This window comes from Triplophysa rosa, linkage group LG1, assembly GCF_024868665.1.
Source record: "Triplophysa rosa linkage group LG1, Trosa_1v2, whole genome shotgun sequence".
NCBI classification, from domain to species: Eukaryota; Metazoa; Chordata; class Actinopteri; order Cypriniformes; family Nemacheilidae; genus Triplophysa; species Triplophysa rosa.
The window spans coordinates 16971040-16992158 of record NC_079890.1 but is presented as its reverse complement, the minus strand read 5'-3'; the positions used below and the strand labels follow the sequence as shown (position 1 = coordinate 16992158).

At 38.9% G+C, this 21119-nt stretch overlaps 1 protein-coding gene across 2 annotated transcripts in view; it reads right to left on the bottom strand.

The window, feature by feature from the left end:
- apba2b (amyloid beta (A4) precursor protein-binding, family A, member 2b) overlaps positions 1-21119 on the bottom strand; it is a 103828-nt gene that overhangs the window by 14873 nt on the left and 67836 nt on the right. Inside the window, exons 3-8 of one of the 2 annotated variants that reach the window (XM_057342976.1) lie at positions 19077-20270; positions 13028-13108; positions 11638-11677; positions 10595-10740; positions 3614-3649; positions 691-777 (exon numbers count right to left, since the gene is read on the bottom strand). In XM_057342976.1, the coding sequence (XP_057198959.1) occupies positions 691-777; positions 3614-3649; positions 10595-10740; positions 11638-11677; positions 13028-13108; positions 19077-20228 (1542 nt within the window). In that variant the 5' untranslated portion in view covers positions 20229-20270. The remainder of the gene's footprint in view (positions 1-690; positions 778-3613; positions 3650-10594; positions 10741-11637; positions 11678-13027; positions 13109-19076; positions 20271-21119) is intronic. The other variant, XM_057342985.1, reaches the window with a different exon arrangement.

The window sequence follows — 21119 nt, the reverse complement described above, 5'->3', positions numbered from 1 at the left end:
TGTGACAGTCAGTGTAAGGACAGACACTGCATTGCAGCACATAACAAAATGTTCGTGCCAGCCTGCCCACTCACTGCTGTTCAGTTAAAACTCATATACACAATAACACGTACACAAAGCCATTTTACTCAGTACCAGGGCTGTAAATGTACCAATAAGCATTGCCTAGCATGCATCGCTCCCCACCCTATGTTTACAATTAGGCTACACTGGCAGTGTGAGAAAGAAGGAGCTGTTGTCAAATGTACTGAAACTGAAAATTAGCCACAAAGCTGTGAAGACATACATATAATATTAAATAAAAAGAGCATTTGTACATTGCTTTTCTCCAAATATAGTTCATTATTTATTCAGAATTTTCATCGGTATTCCTTTTATTGCATTTCATGTTTACAGTATAACTGTTGAAATGTTCATCCATCAACACAGGTTTTAATCTCCCCCTTTAGACTGAATCTAATCTAGAAATTGTCTTTGCCAGGAATAAAGTCATTCTAAAGTCTGCACATCTGTTTTGTTTGGATTGTCTTGGGCTTATTTGATGAGGAAAGCATCCTAGAATTCATAATGTTACAATCAGTTCACCTGTCATATTAATATGCACTTACACTTACTCTGCTCTTATTATTTGGGTGTTTAAAATTTGATCATGATACCTGCAGCGGCAGGCAGAATGATGTTCGAACTCACCTGGGTGTCTGCATTCAGTACTTTGATCCTTTGAGTTGAGATGAAAAGATCCACCTCAGTCAAAGTCTGAGCATCTCCCTCTGGGCTCTGCAGACAAAAAGAGCAAAACCCAAATTATGAGAAAACACCCACCGTTTGATCAAGAGGCCACCAATGTGCCCATCCTATAACTCATAGAGACTCATGAGAGGACCTCAGGAAACAGAACAACCTCTTAAACCCCTAATGAAAACATTTTAAATGCTTATTCATAAATCATGCAATAGAGGAATGCACCAGAGGATTCCCATAGTCATGCTTTTTGCTTAACCTTTGTAAACTGCCTTACTAATGGTCCAAACAGAAAAAATAAGCATTGTTATAATAACTATTCATACAGTCTCTCAAAATTAATAATCAATTACTGCTGGTAAGGGATATCTCACAATCAAAAGCTTTCAGCAGATAAAAGCATCAATGCAGCTGCAGTGGGTCACAGTAACTTAATGAAGAGTGAATCAAAGCCCACAACTGAGAAACACAGTGAGGTTAACAGACCAACAGACAGACCGACAATAATCATCAGCTATACAGCCTCTTGTGATAAACAGAAGCCATGCAGAGGTCTCAAGTGATGAGATGATTGACACGAGACAGCAGGGTAAAGGAAACAGAGGCAGGGAGAGAGAGATCTTTGATGCAGTGAGGTGGAGCACAGGATGATACAATGTGCCTTGAGATGATGACAAACGTGTAAGTGAAATAACAGAATGGCAACACTTAACCAGCTATCAGACTCTGTCCAAGAAAGAGTGCCAGACATTTACCTGTCTGTCAGCACATTTCTGCTCAAGTTTTGCTTTTGTTTTCTGCTACGGAAATACGGAGTATTTAATGAGGAACGGTTATGCGTGGGGACTGTAAGTTACATTTCTATGAAGGATTAGTAATACTCTAGTGAAGTCTATGTGAAAAATAGCCTTGACATTTGGAGTTCATATATTTGCCAATAAACAGGCTGGAATGTCAATTCATGGGTTTCAGACACGTGACCTTTTTGGCATGGGCACCATCTTGAGGACCTAGCACAGCCTCTCTGTATTACAAAGCCTATTAGGACTTCAGATCCGAGGCCACAGTTTTGTAATTTTTTCACTCTGTTTAACAAATCCTGTCCATAGATTAATAAACCATACCCACAAGTTTCCAATCCGTGCCCTCAGTTTTGTAATTAGTACCATTCATTTTTTAAATCCGTACCACAAATACATAAACTGTGCTCACGTTTTCAACATCCATTCCCACAGTTCCCACAGTTTTGCAAAATTATTTTTATTTTTACCTTGAAATTTTAAAATGTCGTACATTACATTTATAGGAATTGATTATAGAAATGAGAATTTATAGAAACTAGATTAATGAAATATTTATTATTATTTTATAATTATTAATGTCAATATTAAGTACAGAAACAAATATATATATTTATTAATTCCCTGTTTATTAATTAAAATAATTTGTTAATGGTATGGGCATTTCGCCTTATTTTCATGAAATTTTATAATAAATTAATAATAAAAACACACACGAGTTATTGTGCATGAGCTCCACATGAGAAACTTAGAAGATCCATTTAAGAAACATTTAACAGATGCGTGATTATTACTGTTTTCTGTCCACTGGCTTTTAGATTTTCTGCTATTTATTGTAACAATGATTAAGCTTTATTTGCAATCATGTTATTCTCCACACAGCAAAGTCCATGTGAAATTAAATATATAAAAAAGAAACCCTTCTACAGTAGGCTATCTATTATCTCAAGACTCGCCATTTTTTAATATTGGAATAGAAAAACATAACGTGACACAAAAAACACATTCATTTCCTTTCAGGCCTGCAAAATCATGGCAGTGTCAATCATGGCAAAATCATCTGTAGGTCAGTGGTAAGAGCATTGCGTTAACAACGCAAGGTTGTGGGTTTGATCCCAGGGGATTGCACATACCTATGTATAAATGTATAGGATAATGCAATGTAAGTCGCTTTGGATAAAAGCGTCTGCCAAATGCGTAAATGTAAAAGTAAAATGTAAATGTAAATGGCAAAAATCATTATTAGCCTATTTATTACTTTTCTTGATATTATTGTTGATATTAGATTAGATTTAACTTTGAAGTATGTTAAAAAGGTTTCATAACTTTCTATAAAGTAAATGAATGCTGTATTTTTACAAAAACAACCAAAACAAACTGGTCCTGAAATATTTCATTACATTTGTAAGGAATCAAAAGCGTGAGCACGGTTTATTAATTTATTTGTACAGATTTCAGAAATTAACCGAGGGAACGAATAACAAAACCGTGGCCACGGATTTGCAGGGCATGTTTTTTCCTCCAACAGGGACCTTGCAGGTTCGTACTATGAGGATATTGTGAAACATGAACCCATTTCTTTGAGATTTGCTGTTATCACAGATAGATGCATGTTGTTGTACGGTCCTACAAATGGCAGCTGCACTGCTGTGTGACGTCACGTGAAACCCATGAATAGGGTCACTGTGATTTGGCCAAGTTTTTTATAGCCCTGGAACAAAATCCTTGTCAAAGAAAACAGTCCCAATCCTCTAACCATAACTCCTAAAATCAGAGGAAAATGATTATTTGATCAGAATAAAAAGCCACTAATCATACAATTTGATTTGTCAATAAAAATAACTTCATAAAATGCAACCAATAGTAAGTGGCACTACCTCCTGGACACGTTCGTGGAGACTGTGCCTGGCTTCATGAGTGAGACAGCAGGTCCTCATAGATCCCAGCTAGTGAGATCTAAAGCTTCACTTCACTTATGAAACATACACAAATGATGAGCACATACAGATGGAGCAGATGGTAAAATAAGGCATTTTCTTCTTGGTCCGTTTATTTTATTTTTTTCTACACACCGCCTTTTTCTTGATTTTGGCTGCCTTCTGTACCCTCTGGGAGGTGTTCGGGACAGTATACGGGTCGTCACACACAGGAGCAGCAAAAAGGCATGGGGGTAAAAAAATATAAATAAATACAAATAAATACGATTAAAAGAACAGCCAAAAACAATCAAACACAAGGTCTGCATGCCATGTGTGGCATGTGTGTTCAATACGCAAACACACACAAACCCAAAATTTAGCAACATCCCCCCGCACACAAATACAGCAAATCATAAGACATGCAAATGTGGGTTTGGTTACTTGAAGGAAATAATTAAATAACTTAAAGGCCCCCTAATCCAGAAAATGCACTTTGAACATATCTGTGTGTCAGGAGTTTTGTCCCGTGTATTGTCACTTATAAAAACAATGAGCACGTTGTAAAGACATAACGCGTTTGTGCATTCACTCAAAGAGAGCATGTTATCAGTCTTTCTAGATATGATGCGCTTATCATGTTAACTTTCACTTATAAGAGCAATGTGCCGGATTTAAAGACGTAACGCGTTTGTGCATTCACTCAGAAAACAGCGTGCTCAGTTTTTAAACAAATAACGCGTTTGTCTTATGTACTCTCACTTATACACAACAATGTGTTTGGTTTTTAAAGATGAGACAGTGTTTCTCATTCGCTTATTGACCATTCTCTTCAGTTTTGTTGTTACTGGAAGCACTGGCTCACACAGCCCTGCGCTTTCTGCTGGAAAGGGGGCAGAGACCAGCAGCTCATTTGCATTTAAAGAGACACACACCAAAACAGCCTCTTTTTCATCACAGGCAAAAATGGGCATGTAGGGCACAGTATAATAAAATATCTGTGGTGTATTTTGAGCTGAAACTTCACAGACACATCCTGTGGACTCCTAAAATGTATATTATACATTTTGTAAAAGGGCTAGATTAGGGGGCCTTTAAAGTCCCAGTGAAATTAAAAATGACAATTCTTGTTTTTTCATGAAATATTGCCGCGTTTATAGTAAATAGCTTATCAATGTGGGTCATTTTCTTTTTAACATTTTTTTTTAAATGACTATCCATCTCAAATGACGTAAACTAGACGGCTTAGCAACAGCTGTTTTTACACATCCAATCATTTCGCAGTGAAACACGCAAGCCACGCCGACTAATTTTCTCCTTTGAAATTTCTTTTTACTCAGAAATGTGAATACGGAAGTAAAAACGATCGCAAATTCCAGTTCACAGGGACGTTAAGGGTTCAAGTTTAATTTGTTTTTATTTTTAAAGCCGTTTTTAAGAATTTCTCAAAAGCGTAAGGCACAGATGAGGTATACTTAAAGGGGTACTAAACCCCAAAATAAATTTCTGTCATGAATTACTCCCCCCCACCCAAAAAAAATCTGTTTCAATTTCTTTGTTCTGTTAAACACAAAGAAAGACATTTGGAAAAATGTTAGCAACTGACATTTCTAGGACATCATTGACTACCATAGTAGGAAAACATTTAATTGCAATCAAAGGTGCTCTAGAACTGTTTGCTTTCAAAAATTCTTCAAAATTTCTAATTTTAATGAATTATAATTTTTCCTACCATGGTAGTTAATAATGTCCTATTAATGTCAGTTGCTAACATTTATCCAAATGTCTTTTATTTTTAAATTTATACAGATAAATGACAGAATTTTCATTTTTGGGTGGAGTATGTCTTTAAAAAACTTCTAAAAAAAGTTCTAATTCTTACAGCTTTCTAATGCATAAAGCACTGACTACATAGCAGTAATTTACAGATTTAGTTCAACCAAATAAAATGAAAATTCTGTTATCATGTATTCATTTACTCACTCACTTTTTCCTCATACTGGTTTAGTGCGAAACAATATGAGAGTGAATCAATGACAAAATGTTTCTTTTGGGTGAACAATCACTTTAAGATGCAACACCCAGATATCTTGGTCTATTCGTTGTCAGTATCTCACAACAAATGCAGAGTAACTCATTCTCAGTTTATCATCTTGTGTCATATTGTGGCTTCAGGGAGAACAACAGCTGTTAGAGTAGACGTGATGGGATACTGTACAATGCTTTCTGTTCTACAACCCAACATAATCCTAAACAACACATACCACATTTATAACACAACTGAGAGTGTATCGAATGAACATACAATACATAAACCCTGCAATACAAGTGAGAGAGGAGGTTGAAAGTGTCTTGAACACTGCAGTTGGCAAAAGAGATAGGGGGGCAGGCCCTAACTTGTTTTCAGGATTATTTCTATGCTGCACAACTGAAACCCTTGATATGTTGGTGTATACCAAGTTATGAGTCTAGATGGAAAACTCCAGCTGAGAGGAATTATGGGAAATTGAACATCTGGACAGTATTTTCAGTCAAGCTATGGTTTAGAGTCCTGAGGAAACTACAATTAGAAAATCAGACACGGCCACTGAAGTGGATAGCATACGACCCAGATTTTGAACCCTCTAGGCAGAATGCAATATTTAAATATTGGGCGCAGAGGGGAGTCACGTCGTATTGCTCAATCACCTCTAATGGAAATTTACTGAGTTATCAGGCATTGTCAAAGACATTTGGATTGGAAAAGCAAGATTTTTATAGATACCTACAAGTTAGGGACTATTTCAACAAAAAAGTAAAAAGTACAGAAATATATGCTGATAACCTGATCACAGCATTTACTAGCGCATATACAAATGGGGTAAATAAGAAATGAATATCAAAATTATATGGATATATACAAATGAGTAAAAAGCATACCTCAAATTATGTAAAACAAAAGTGGGAGAAAGAATCTGATTCACAAATAACGGAGGAAGACTGGACAGATATCTGTGCTACACAGGCAAGCACAACAAATTCTAGATCTTGGCGAGAGTTTGGATGGAAGAATGTATTACGATTTTTTATAACTCCCAGGTTAACAGCAATACGAACAGGTGAACAGAGTCTGTGCCTATAATGGAGACAATGTGGAACACGAATGGCTAACCATTTTCATATTTTCTGGGCTTGCTCAAGAATACAAACTTATTGGCATGAATTAGCAGTAGAAATTGGAAAAATAATAGGAGAGGAGTTGGATTTTTCATTTGTCACTCTGTACCTAGGAAAAATACCTGAAACTATTTTGGATAGTTATAAATATCTGTTAAAAATACTTTTAGCAAGCAGCTGGAAAGCCATAACCCGTAAATGGTTCCAGAGAGACCCTCCAACAAGGGATCAATGGAGGGAAATTGTAAATGAAATATATACTGTAGTATGGAGAGGCTTACATTTATGGTGAGACATAAATTGGACAAATGCATTGAATATTGGGTTAAGTGGATTATGTACACAAGCCATTGAGGATTAAAGTGATAATGTACTGTAAAATGTGTATGGAAAATTTACTGTTTTGACTTTGTGGTGCCCATGGTGACCTTTTGTCCTTTGTTTCCAATAAAAAAAGTAAAATAAAAAAGTGTCTTGAAATATCTCCATAATGACACTCATTACAACCCACATATTCTGAGTGGTACATGTATGCTTGTGAGTTTGTGTGCGGATTTGTATGCTGTATTTTTGATCCCATTCAGCTCCCACTTGCACACTATTCCTAACTGTTGTCAGCTCGAGTCTTTTACATAAGTCGCATGACAACTCCTCTGTTGCCAAATTCATCTGCTAGATGATCGGTGGAGTCAATGATTTCCTTTTTTAACACTACCCATCGCTGCAGAAAGAGAGAGAGAGAGAGAGAGAGAGGAGGAGATGAATCAACAGCACGAGACAGTTGAGCAGAAAGAGAGAGAGAGTAAGAGCTTGAAAGGGGGAAGTGAGAGCGTGAAAGTGTGGGCGATGAGGGTTGCATAAATACTGCATCACTCTATAGAGTCTGGAGGCTACGGGGATACACTTCAATAAAACATTATGCGTTTTCAAAGTTTTCCTGCCTAACAGAAAAGCCCTACATCTTGCTTTCCATGCCAGCACTCAAAAGAAAGCATGTGTAATGATGTTGGCTTATGTACGGCTGCCGTTATTCAGAGCAGGTCGGGCAAATGCAGAATTGATGAATTAGCTTACTTTCAAATCATGAGTTTGACAGGGATTGAATGGGGTATATGCGCACAGGCGATGATGTTCTTTCGCTAAAATCTCAACCAGCTAAGCCACTTCCGCTTTCATAGCGCTGAGTTAATTTTACACCACAAGCGTTAACAATATTTTTACTAAGTGCCATATTTGTTGAAGCCCTTCTCTATTTTGGTTGTCGATGTGTGACGTAGTGTTTGGATAATTTGACTCAAGTCGTTGACCAATTCAATTCAATTCAGTTCAATTCAAACTCACAAATTAACCATGAAATTAAAATGCATTCGCATTTCAGGTTTATTCAGGTTTCAGTGTTTATTCTTTAGATGAGTGAGGACTCGCTCTGTCTCCGGGGCTCTGGAATGACATACCGCTAACTCAGCTGTAGGCAGACACAGTATCAACTGCAGAGAGCAGGAGAAGGTGTGTGAGCGTGTCAGAGTTTAATGTGTGCCTGAACCAGATATGGAAAGCAAGAAAGGAGAGAGGATTGTGCGACCTATTTCAACTTTTGACAATCTAGCCACATAATAATACCAGAGATAGTCCAAAGAGAGAGAGACAGTGTTTGCTGCCATGGCTTCATTATATAGGGCAGTTGTGGCCTAATGGTTAGAGAGTCGGACTCGTGACCAGAAGGTTGCCGGTTCGATTCCCAGGGCCGGCGGGTAACAACTGAGGTGCCCTTGAGCAAGGCACCTTACCCCTACTTGCTCCCCGGGCGCTGCAGTGATAGCTGCCCACTGCTCCGGGGGTACGTGTGTTCACTACTCTCTGGATGGGTTAAATGCAGAGGTCACATTTCGTTGCCTTGTACCTTCGTACATGTGCAATGACAATAAATTGAATCTAAATCTAAAAAAAAAAAAATCTAAAAAATTCTAAATGGCATTTAATGGATGTCAGGAGAGAGGGGCGATTGGTTTGGCCCTCAGTAGTGTGAAGGGAATGCGGTATGAGAACAATGGAAGCTGAGGACCACAGAGGCACGACCGAGGTCAAAAGTTCCTACTGCGGGGCTCTGTAGTGTATAAGCTCTGTGTTAGTGAACGACAGAGAGCTCTGTAATAATAATAGTATTGATAATTATTAAGTTATGATTAAGCTATTATTAATACACTAATATTATATATTATGCTGCTTTAATGAGGCATAGTCCTACTAAATATACACAACATTTTTGCATATGTGTCTGTGATTCAATGTCCTTGCCATACTGTAGGTGTGTTTCTAAATGTGGAGCGGCTTAGTTGGCCACTGTGGAGCACCTCATGTAAAATTAAACACCATCTGTTGACCAGGATAACATCACTGCGGTTTCAACATGCTAACTGTCTCTTCCTAAAGTAGATACAATACAAGGGGGAATCTAACTAAGGATAAAAGACTACTGCTTGTGAATCTAAATTCCGTCTCAATACCTAATTTTGTAACAGTGTAGGCTTGGCACTACCATGTTATATACAGTATGCGTGTATATCATGATATATATATATCATGATTCATGGCAATGATATGTTTGTTAGGATATAGACCATAGCCATTCTTTGTTTTCAGTACATCTCTGGATCCTTTCTTGCAGTTACATTGCTGTATCCACTCATTCCAGTTCCTGTATTCAGATGCATTACTCTGAAACTGCTCCTGCCCTGGAAAACTAAATTGAAGTCTATCATGAGGAGAGCGAGGCAGTCTGAAACTGATTGAGACTCACTATACTTTGGTCAGGACAGCAGCTTATGACAATGTTTATGTGTGTTCCATTGCTGAGAACATTCAATAAAACACAAAACCTCTAATACAGAAACAGATGGAATCTACACAAATGCTTCCCTGTTGAAAAAAACAGCATATGCTGGTTATGAAGCATGGTAGCTGGTTCAAGCTGGTCATGTGCTGGTCCTTAGCTGGTTATGAGCTGGTTTAAGCTGGTCATATGCTGGTTCTAAGATGGTTGCTCAGGACCAGCTCATAACCAGCTCAGGACCAGCATAAACCAGATCATGACCAGCTAAGGACCGGCACATGACCAGCATAAACCAGCTCAAACCAGCTTCCAAGCTTCAAAACATACCTAACCAGCACATCGTCGCTGTTCTTCTGAAACCTTGTATGCCCAAAATTGCTGTTTTTTCAGGAAACGGAATAAACACTGTACTTTTTACCTTGTTAAATATTGTGTTGACAAACACTTTTTATTGGTTAGATATTTGCAAAACCCAGTGACAAAAAATAATGGCAAAATATTAAAAATAAAAAAATATGGAGATACAAGGTTTCAGAAGGACAGCAGCGATATGATGGGTTGTTTTATTTCTACAGATTTTATTCTTCCCGACTGGAGGGCCAATCTATGGTCAATTCTTCACAACAAAATAGACAGATATGGGTTATCTTATAGCTATGTTACGAGGTGAGATCGTGTGAGATTGAGAAATCTTTTCTGCAACAAAAAAGGGCCAAGCGTCTGATCCAATTATTCAAAAACAATAGTACTAATAAAATTAAAAACATACTATTCCATTACAGTATTAGTGTGCAATGAGTTTTTGTTTAATTTTACCCATAATTCGTTGCTGAATGAATGAGGCTTCCTGTCTGTTTGATTGTGCCACATGTTCTTTTAAAACACATGAATTCACTTGAATGTTTTATGTACCATGACAAAACAGGCCTTTTCTACACTACTAATCGGGAGGAAGAGGGATTACACTCCTACACCACAGAAAAATAATCCCATAACTACTGATTAGTCAACAAGTCCTGGGGTGTAAACAAACAAATCTCATTTGATCTCATTTTCCACTGAGAAATGTGCAATACCACCATCTCTGTGCTTGAGAACCACGTTAAAATAAGATGACAGTCTTTGGACTGGGAAATACAGAGGGTCTGTACCTTGACCCGGCTCACGGCCTCCTGAGCTTGCATCATCCTGATGTTTTTGGACGGGTTCCTCTCTGACAGGAGCTGTGTGGAGCCCAGGTAGTTGGCAGCAAAGATAATTCCATCAATGAGGTCCTCAGGCTCGCATGGGCCCGGCACTGTTTGTGAACAAGCGTTAATAATTCATTATTGAAGCTATTTGTTGTGTCACCACCTCCTCTGTACAGCTGATAAGTTATATGAGTGCGGGCTTATCAGGCGAAAACATTACGTGGGGGTGTTGTGTGTGCGAATGCATGTGTTCCCACTACGAGAGCTGATAAAATCTTAATGGATATAGACGCAGGTCTGAAAAGCAAGAGTGAAGGTGGCCGTGTGAGGAAAAGCAGGGAGTATTAAGGTTGTGTGATATGGAAGTGTGGACATCATGACACTCACCGAGAGACATATTATGCTGCCATCATTTAAATCAAATCCCTTTTATTGTCACATCACCAACAGCACGTGTGCCGTGGTCAGTGAAAAGCTACACGTGAGGTTTAAACTTGACGGCCTTCTTTCCTTGTTTAACAGAAACCAGAATCTGCTTTCTAAAAAGCCAAGACTGCAGCAATACATTAACATCAGTTTTTCCTGAACTGGCACACCGGCTCCTGCACTGCTACCGACTAAAATCTAAAAATAAACTTTCTAGAGGTCAATCAATTGTCCTGCTTTTATAAAACTCTTATACTGTATGTGCTGTAGAGGCAGATGGAGTCCGTGAGCGCTTCTCTATCTAAGAACTCGGCGACATGCACTTTTTCCGCTTATATTAGCAATCATGGCCCTCTAATTGTCTCACCAATGGCCATCAAAACAGCTTACAGATCCTGCCAACATTTCAGAATGTCAAGTCACTGACAAATAATAGTAGCTTTCTTCAGCGCAGCACTCTCTCCTCATTCTGTGATGGTCTGGTAAATTTGATTTGGTTTTGAATTGATTTAATTTTAAAAGACATTTTGGGCAGATTATCAAATGCAGAAAAGAAAAGACAGGAGACGCTCACTTACCATCCACAAAGCTGGGAAATGAGGCCGTCTTCTTTGTTGGCTAAGAAACAGAAAAACATGTTTGATGTAAGAAAATGGGATGAGATATGCATACCACACATTTATTAAAGTGATGATGATTAATCCCAAAAATGAAAATTTCAAAACTGTATGAGTTATACTTTATAAAGATATTTTTAAGAATGTTGGTAACCGGCACCCATTCACTTGTATTGGTTTTGTGTCCACACAATAGAAGTGAATGGGCGCAGGAGCTGTTCAATTTGTTACCACATTTCCTCAAAACACTTTTGTGTTCTGTGGAAGAAAGAAAGTCATACAGGTTTGAAGATTTGAGTAAATGATGACAAGATCTTCATTTCTGGGTGAACTATCACTTTAAGTCCCATTAACCTTTAGAAACACAATCTTTTGGTTTTGTAAAAAACAAAACTTAAAAAAAAGTTTAATAAAAAACAAAACTTAATAGTGTAACAGAATATTTCTTTAATACCATGTTACAGTACAGAAAAATACATCCAGATCCAAAAATGGGCCAGCTACATTATAATGTGTGAAAAGCATTCAGTGCTTTGAATAGTTTCAATGAACCTCAACGAATAGTTTGTCCTATTGGATTTTTTTCCGAAAGGGTTTTTTTCTCATAAAGAGTAAGAAAAAATCTGTCACACTTTCAATCATATTAACTGTAAGACCTTGTAATTCTTTAACAATCTGACTGTGAACAGCTTAGATATTTCATGATGGTTTAACAATAAACATTCCTGACACTCACAACCTTAATTCATTGTTTTCATTTGGTTGAAATGAGGTGACCTCCTACACGTCGTTATTAAAGTTGTTTTCTTAAATACAAAATTTATGGCAGCAATCACTAAAAATTCTAAAATCCTGCATTGAGCATGTTCAGAAATGACCTTGGATGCTCAGTGCTGCTATAAAACCTGTTCTGAACATCTCTTTACCGGCCTTGAGTAACTGCTCAGACAATCTGCCTCATTTGTATGGCTCTCGTGTACAGCGGTACAGCAGGGCTCTTATGGAGGTTACGCTGCGCATAAAGAATGTTTATGGAAGCATTAGAACAGGAAAGTCAAGGCCGAATCTCCCTCTATGTGTGTATATACATCACAGCCAGGGCATGAAAGGGCAAAGCCAGTTATTTTGCTACATCAACACATTACATGGGGAGGGAGGTGGTGCTGTTAACAGCTTAGATACGCTGGAGAAAAAAAACAGGAAAATCTGAAAGGAAGCAAGACAAAGATGCAGTGATTAAGATGACAGGCTGGCATTGACTAGAACAGCTTTGATGGTCTGATGTGGTGATTATGTGGGTGCATACTGTCAGCTATTGATTGGTTAATGTGTTGTACGTTTACAGGCTTACCTCAGGGACATTGTTGTTCTCCAGCGGTCCATTGAGATCTGACCTCTGTTGTTTCCTTGGCTGTTCTGCATTATTAGACACCTACAACAAAAATATGGAATTAAAGGAAATAAATAAACTAAAGACCAAAAATATAATATTGTTGTTGTCCTTCCGACACCTTGGACGTCCAAATTCAGTGTTTTTCAGGAAATCGAATAAACAAAATACAGTGTTGTCTAAGTTATCAAGCATTTTTTAATACTTTTTATTGGTTAGATATTTGCAAAATTCAGTGACAAACATAAAGGGTGACTAATAATAATGATTTATGGCAAAAATAAAAATGATGAAATATGGATATACAGGGTTTCAGAAGGACAGCAGCAATATGTTGCAGCATGACTCTCTGAACAATTTGATGTTTTTCAGAACCAAAGTATCGACGTAAACAGAAACACAGAGACTGATTTCTTTAAATTAAACATTTTTAAACACAGCATAATACAAATATTACACATTTTTTTGTGAAATTTTGCCTTTAAAGGAGGATCTATTTTAGAGGATCTATTGACAGAAATGCAATATAATACACATGCGTTCAGAGGTGTATAAGGACCTTACATAATGAAGCGTTGTGTTTTTATTATCTTAAGATGAGCTATTTTTATCAACATACACCGCGGGTCCCCTTGCATGGAATTAGCCATGTTGTACAGGAGCCCTAAACGGACAAACTGCTCTACAGAGCGCGTTTTGTAAATATGTTATTTCCTTCGGCAAAGAAGCAAAGATGTGACAACATCTTAGTCCTGTGTCAGCCATCATGGTGCTTCAAAAGGGAGGGGGGGGAGTATTCCCATCTACTGCACATGAGGACATTATTACTTGATGAAATTCATGTGTTGCCTCACAGAATAAATTGCAATCTCTTCACTGCCCCAAGGCAATAAAGAAGCAGGAGGCAAATAGAACTTTGCAAGACATTCACTGGACCATTGAGGGAATCAGACTAAATCTCACACCATCACTTAATTCCCCACGTGGACAGATCTAATTTTCTATTCTGTTTGCATAACTGCAGAGTAAGGCATTTTAAATCCTCCGGTAATAAGTAGCAAAACAAATCATTCAACTCAGGTCAGCCAGACTTCTTCTACAAAGTCAGCAGCTCCTCTAATTTTCATGTGTGCAGTGTAAACTGGACAACTTGGTTTTCTGGTTCAGGTCATCAGACTGCATGTCAGACTTAAAGGGACAGGTCACCCAAAAATGAAAATTCTGTCATTTACTCACCCTTGTTCCAAATCTGTATATATTTCTTTGTTCTGATGAACACAGAAAGATATTTGGAAGAATGCTTATAGCCAAACAGTTCTTGGCCACCATTGACTACCACAGTAGGAAAAATGACAATGGTAGTCAAAAGTGCCCCAGAACTGTTTGCTATCCTACATTCTTTAAAATATCTTCTTTTGTGATCAACAGAACAATGGAATTCAGAAAGCACATTTTCTACTATGGTAGTCAATGGTGGCCAACAACTGTTTGGCTATAAGCATTCTTCCAAATATCTTTCTGTGTTCATCAGAACAACGGAATTTAATACAGATCTGGAACAACTTAAGGGTGAGTAAATGAAGACAGAATTTTCATTTTTGGGTGAACTGTTCCTTTAAATTATAGCAAAGTAACAGCATAGAGGATATTCTTTTGAGTAGCAAATATGTTACCTGGGAAATAAATGTCTGTCAACAAACAAATCTCTGGTTATGAGGTCCGCTTCAGACAGATTAGGCCAAGGTGTGAAGAATCTACTAACTAACATAACGCATAAAAAACCCATAGCAGTGTATTTGTTTTGAAAAATACTTTTTAAGTATGCTAGGAGAAAATAAAGAAAAAAGAGAATGAAAAACACAACACCCCCACAATGCACCAGGTCAGCATAATGGATAAGGCCTTAACAAGTTTCTTAAGTAATGCATTCTAGCATGGTGAACATTTGTTTATTCCTCCACAATGAAAAAGTATGCATAAATCATAAGTAATGAAATTAAAATGCAGGAGTTTTAAGAAATGCTTTGATCAGGGTTTCTCTGATGTCTGCGTTACCATGAGAGAACTCTCATTTCTGGCAGATATTTATCTCATCCGCTCTAACTCACTGCTCAAACTGAGAGCTTCTCTTAAAATGAAAAAATAAATGGCAAGAATAAATCACTCTCTACAAATTATTTATAGAACTTTCAGAAAATGTAATGCAAAAACATAATTTTAAAAAACATCACATTCAAAGCTATCTTCAAATATCACATTTGAGCATTAGCTCTTGGGAGCATAAAAGACTAAATCAACTTAATGCTCATGATCTCAGCTGTCTTGATGTTATTGAGGTAAATCTTTGTCATAAAGAACCACCAGGTTTTGTTTTACCTTTGCATTAAAATGAGCTCAGTCAATCTCACAATGGGTGACATGCCTTTAAAAGCACCCAAGACAAAACTAGAGCACCCTTTAAAGCAGGGCTCGTCAACTGGCGGCCCACGGGCCAAATGCGGCCCGCCAATCATCTTGATCTGGCCTGCCTTAACATTTCAAATAAGTGGAGAGACTTTAAGAACGGTGTGCTTTAAGAAATGTACATCCTGAGACGACACATCTTTGAAAGTCCAAACGCTGCTACATTCAATACAAAAGTAATTCCCGCAGCTCATACTGATATACTGACGTCTTATAAAGCAATTTGATCGGTCTGTCCAAGGACTTTATGTTTTTTACAGCGTTATAACTGGCAATTCACAGCCTCAGGCAATCAGTTTGCACATGCGATGTCGCATTCTAAAGTGCGTCTTTGCCCTTGAAAGTAACTGCAGGAAGGGTGCACCACTTAAACGGTTGTCTCAGATAAGGGAAAAACTGTGTTGTTTTTATAACTGCATTCATTATGTATAAAAATACTGCTATATTTATGAGAAACAGCAGTCCATCTCCCTCCAGAACTCTCACTACAAAGGATCTTCCCTTCTAAGTGCATGGAGCACATGAATGTGATTGGAATTCACCCGAAGATGCGATAATAGCGATAATCAGTTTTTTGCACAGATCAATTGATTTGCTTTATAAGATGCTAATTTAACAACACAAGGGGCAGGGATTACTTTTGTGTTAACATTTTTTTTTAGTTGTGTTCTTGAATAAAACAATGCCACCCACATTTTGGATTTACTGGGGGTGTCATGATCCTGTCCTTGTCTTGAAATTCCTAGTTTTGTGGACAGGGTCATGACAGTACCACGTCTTGTGTGTGTGTTATGTCTTGTGTGGAGACACGTGGCTGTTTGTTATGACATTGTGCCATGTGTCTTCTTGTCTCGTGCTTTGGCCCTGCCCCCTTGTTTCCCTGTCATTGTCCCATTAATGTTTCATTCCCCTCACCTGCCCCGCGTATCTTCCCGTTAGTGTTTGATTCTCCTCACCTGCCCCTTGTTAACTTTCCTCGTTAGTGTTCCCTATTTATCAAGCCCCAGTTCCCTCTGTCTAGTGCCGGTTCGTTTTGTGCCTACCCCTATCCAGTGTGTGTCAAGCCCTGTGAGTTCCCTTGTCCAAGTTCGAGTCTGCTCTTGCCTGCCTTTTTGTATATTTTGTTATCGTTTGGACTTCCTCTGTTTTTGTCCCTCCCCTGCGGGAGGTGTTTGTTTTTAAGTCTTGTTTTTATGAGCATTTTTCTCCATCGTGGGTTTTTGTTTCAGTTTTTGTTATAATAAAGCTTTCTGTTCACTCCACTCTGTCTGCGCCTGGGTTCTGCCTGTAATTCATGACAGGGGGACTGGGGGTGAGTAAATTTTCTGAAATTTCATTTAGGGTAAGCTAACATGACTCTCACGCACTTTCTCCGGATGTGTTCCACGACTCTGGAACGATCTCCCACTTGCCACAAGATCAGCGGATTCTGTAGTTGTCTTTAAGAATCGACTAAAAACACATATACTCCATCAACATCTGACCCATTAGTACAGTCTTCTAATTCTTTTCTACTTTCCTATCCCCCCCCAAAAAAAGAAATTCTTAGCTTTGTATACTGTGGTAGGCTAACTGAGACCAGTTTTACTGCACCTATGCATTGTTGTTCTTTTGTTGCACAAATTGCTTCTATTGGTTTCCCCTAATTTGTAAGTAGCTTTGGATAAAATCGTAAGTGTAAATGTAAACACGTTAAGGAAAATAAAATACAACTAAAAAGACAATATCACTTTAAATTAAATTTCATGAAAAGGCAAAAATACTGGATGCAATATTTGTGTACATGTTTTAATATATGACCTATAAGTAACAGCAACAAAAAACAGCATAAGGGAACGATCACACAGAACGCGCTTTTCATGTTCGAAAACGCAAGGTGCGCCGCGCTGCTCTTTTGGTGACTCTTTGAAAAGAGCAGCGCGCAGCGTTTTTTGTATGTTGCTAGGTAACCCGAAACAGCCACAACAAGTTTCTCCTCCATGTCTCCAGGCGTTCCGAGCATTGCGACAAGGGAAGCCCCGCCTCTCCACTCATCCGATTGGACAATGGAAAAAAGCGCACATGACATCAAGCGCTTTTCTCCTCAGAGTTGAGTTTTTCTCCCGGTGCGCATAAACAGCGCGCAAAACGCTCCCTGCCAACTGAAAACAATTCAAAAGAGGCGCGTCTCACAGCAAAAGACGCGTTCTGTCTGATCAGGCCCTAAAAGTAACAAAATGCAGTAAATAACAGAAATACAAAATAATAGAAGAAATTAGGATATGGTAAAAAACTGGCCTGCGTCTTATTTATACTTTTGTATCTGGCCCTCAAAAAAGGGTAAAGGTAATAGCTTTAAATGTAATATGGATGACAGGTATGGTAGTCTAACATGTGCATATATTTGCTAAATGTGTCGTGTCTATAGTATATTTGAATATTGAATGTTTGAATGAGGTTTCAGAAATGTAAAAAAATCCTTTCATAGGCCTTACGTAGTTTCAATATTTGTGCAGTTTAGGTAAGTAAGTATGTAAGAAAATTTTTATTTATATAGCACTTTCAAGCTACAACGCAAAAAGTGCTTTACATAACATACATTACAGACACTTACATTCCAGAAGAGCTACGCAAAAGACATCACACAATCCTAAAAGCACATCTATACATGTACGTTTCAGTCGACATTTAAAAACAGACGCACAATCAGATGCTCTGATATCCTCAGGCAAACTATTCCATAGTTTAGGAGCCCTCACTGCAAATGCTCTATCCCCTATAGTTTTATATCTAGTTCTTGGAACTACTAGCAATTATTTAAAAGAAGATCTCAGACATCTCGCTGTTTCATATGGTCTCAAAAGCTCAACTAAGTACAAAGGTGCCAAGCCATTTAACGCTTCATATGTCAATAATAAAATATTATAATCTATCCTAAAATAAACAGGTAACCAATGTAAAGAAGCTAAAACAGGTGTAATATGATGAATTAACTTAGTTCGTGTCAGTAGTCTGGCTGCAGCATTCTGTACTAATTGTAAACGCGATAAATTTGGTTGATTCAAAGAAGGAAACAAGGCATTACAATAGTCAAATATGACTATGAGCTTCTCTGTGTCCTTAAAATTCAAAAGCCGTTTCACTTTAGAAATATCTCTTAACTGATAAAAACAAGACTAAACCAATTTCTTGACATGAAACTCAAAATTTATATTAGTATCAAAATAAAAACAAATGTTTTACTACCTGCTTATTATTTGTAAAAGTCCTCTTTAGAGCAAGCTCAACCTGTATCTTATTCGAGCTCTGACCAATTATCATAATTTCAGTTTTTCAGTGTTTAGCTGCAAGAAATTTAAAGCCATCCAATTCTTTATATCAACTAAACATGCTTTAGTTAAGGAGCTATGACTATGCTATGGTATTCTGTTTGGTTGCTAAGCAGTTGCAAGCTGGTTACTAGGATGTGGCTGGGCAGTATGCATTTACTAGACAGAGGTCATGAATAGAAAAATATATTAATATTTCAAAAGAAAATGCATTCACAGCTCATGACAGTTCTGTTTACCTGCTCTCTCACTTGATCCTGCGTCCACCTCTGTCTCTCCTCTGGGGTGTGAGGCCGTACCTTAAAGCTCCTCTGGAGTTCAGGGTTGTGTCTGGCAGGGGGAATATTGAGGGATTTGGGTCTGCCATCATGACGGTGCGGCTGAGGGTACGGGGCGGGATCGGGTTTGGAGTGTGTCTCTGACTGGTACCCACTCGGTGCCGGATCAGGTGCGAGTTCGTCTGGACTCTGATCAGTGCTGCTGCTAAGACTTCCCATACTCATGCTCATCTTAATCTCGGCCACTATCTCATCAATGTCCTCCTCTGCCTCATCTCCCGCCTCTCCCTCCATGCCCTTATGTCCCCGGTAGGGTGAAACACGCATGGAGTTCCCATTGTCCTCCGTGGCGTAGTAGTCGCTTGTGTAGCCATCTCTGTCTGGCCCCACCTGTGGTTCATCCTCTTGTTCAGGGCAGTAGTCCTCACTCCCCTCAACATCCTGTCCTTCCTGGTCTTCAGCTGGAGGTTGGTCCTGGTGGGGATCTGGGTAACACTGGTGGTGGTCAAGGACGGGTTCAGGTCTGCCGTCGTACACCTGTTGGTCAGAATCCTGCTCAAGCACTTCGCAACGTACCTCTCCATCGCCATGTCCATCCTCGTCTCCCACCACCCATTCCTCAACTGCTTCCTGGCAATCGTCCGTGTCCGGAGGTGGCACCATGCGACCATCTTCGTGTGCGTACTTGGGTTCATTACAGTCCATGCCTTCCAGGTAACTGTCGTCCTCGGGGCAATATCGGATGTAATATGTCACACCTTCATCCTCCTCTGGGAGTCCTTCATCGTAATCATCTTCCTCTTCATCAGAGGTGTTGTTGACATAGTCTGAGCTAGAGTCTCCATCCAGGCTGTCCGCATGGCTGTGGTAGTCTCTGTGGGCGTGGTCTGGGGTGGTGGGCGTGGTCGGTCTGCTGTCTGCCAAATCGGACTCGTCTTGGTTGTGGTAGTGGTGTTGGGAAATCTCAGAGTCCGGGAGCTCTACGTATTCCTCCTCGGGGAGCTCGTTGCTTGGGTGGTTTGGGTAGGGGGCGGGGCAAGAGCGTGGAGGTGAAACGTGAGGCTCTGCTGTGGACATGCTGCCGTTGGTCCCTGGCCTCTTCCTCTGAGCCATTTAGAGTCGCTTACAAGTATATCATCACTGAAATCCTCAATCCTGCCAAAGAGAAAGATATAACCATCTTAACAACTAATAAACAATGACAAAAACACACAAGTAAATATTAGCCAAACAGGCAGAGAATGATTCAGTCATTGTTGTGTCTTCCCCGCGGGATTCATTGTAAATGACTAAATTTCCTTCTCAAGAATGTCTATTGTTGCAAGCCTGAAATACTAGGACTGTTCAACCATGTCAGCTTTCTCACCCGTAGCACAAACCCGATGCATACAGCCAAGTCTTTGTTTGAATCTTCGTGAAATATTGCAGGTTTACTGCAACACTGAGAATTACATTGTCTTTGAAACTGTATATTCAGTCCATGAATAGTTGCCCTCTTATCATGTATATTGGATTTGTAGCCATGCCATTACATTAGATTTGTTTAGCTTTGACCTTATTCTGTCTTCGGCGGATTCTGACTTTTGCCTCAACCTCACATTAATTATTTTGAGCAATAAACTTCTTCACAAAAGGAATCTTATGAACCCATCTGGTGCAATTACAGTTCTGCACCGGGCGCTCAACTGTACAAGCCAAGCTATACTATCTGAACTGCTTTCCTCACTATGATCAGATTAAAAGAAACTCTATGCTTCCAATTCAGAGCCCTCACTGTCATCCACATTTACTACTGTTGAAAACATTGGGAAACAGCACCATAGAGCACTAAATACCAGCATACTGCTGACTAAACAAAAGCATGTCTTGATGTGTGGCACAGAAGAGCTGAGCGGCACCACTTCCACAGATTCAAGCCTCATTGGGGTGTATTGATCTCTGAGAAGAGGCAACATCACTCTCAGCACATGATCAATTTCAGTCATTGAGTCTGACTAATGTTCA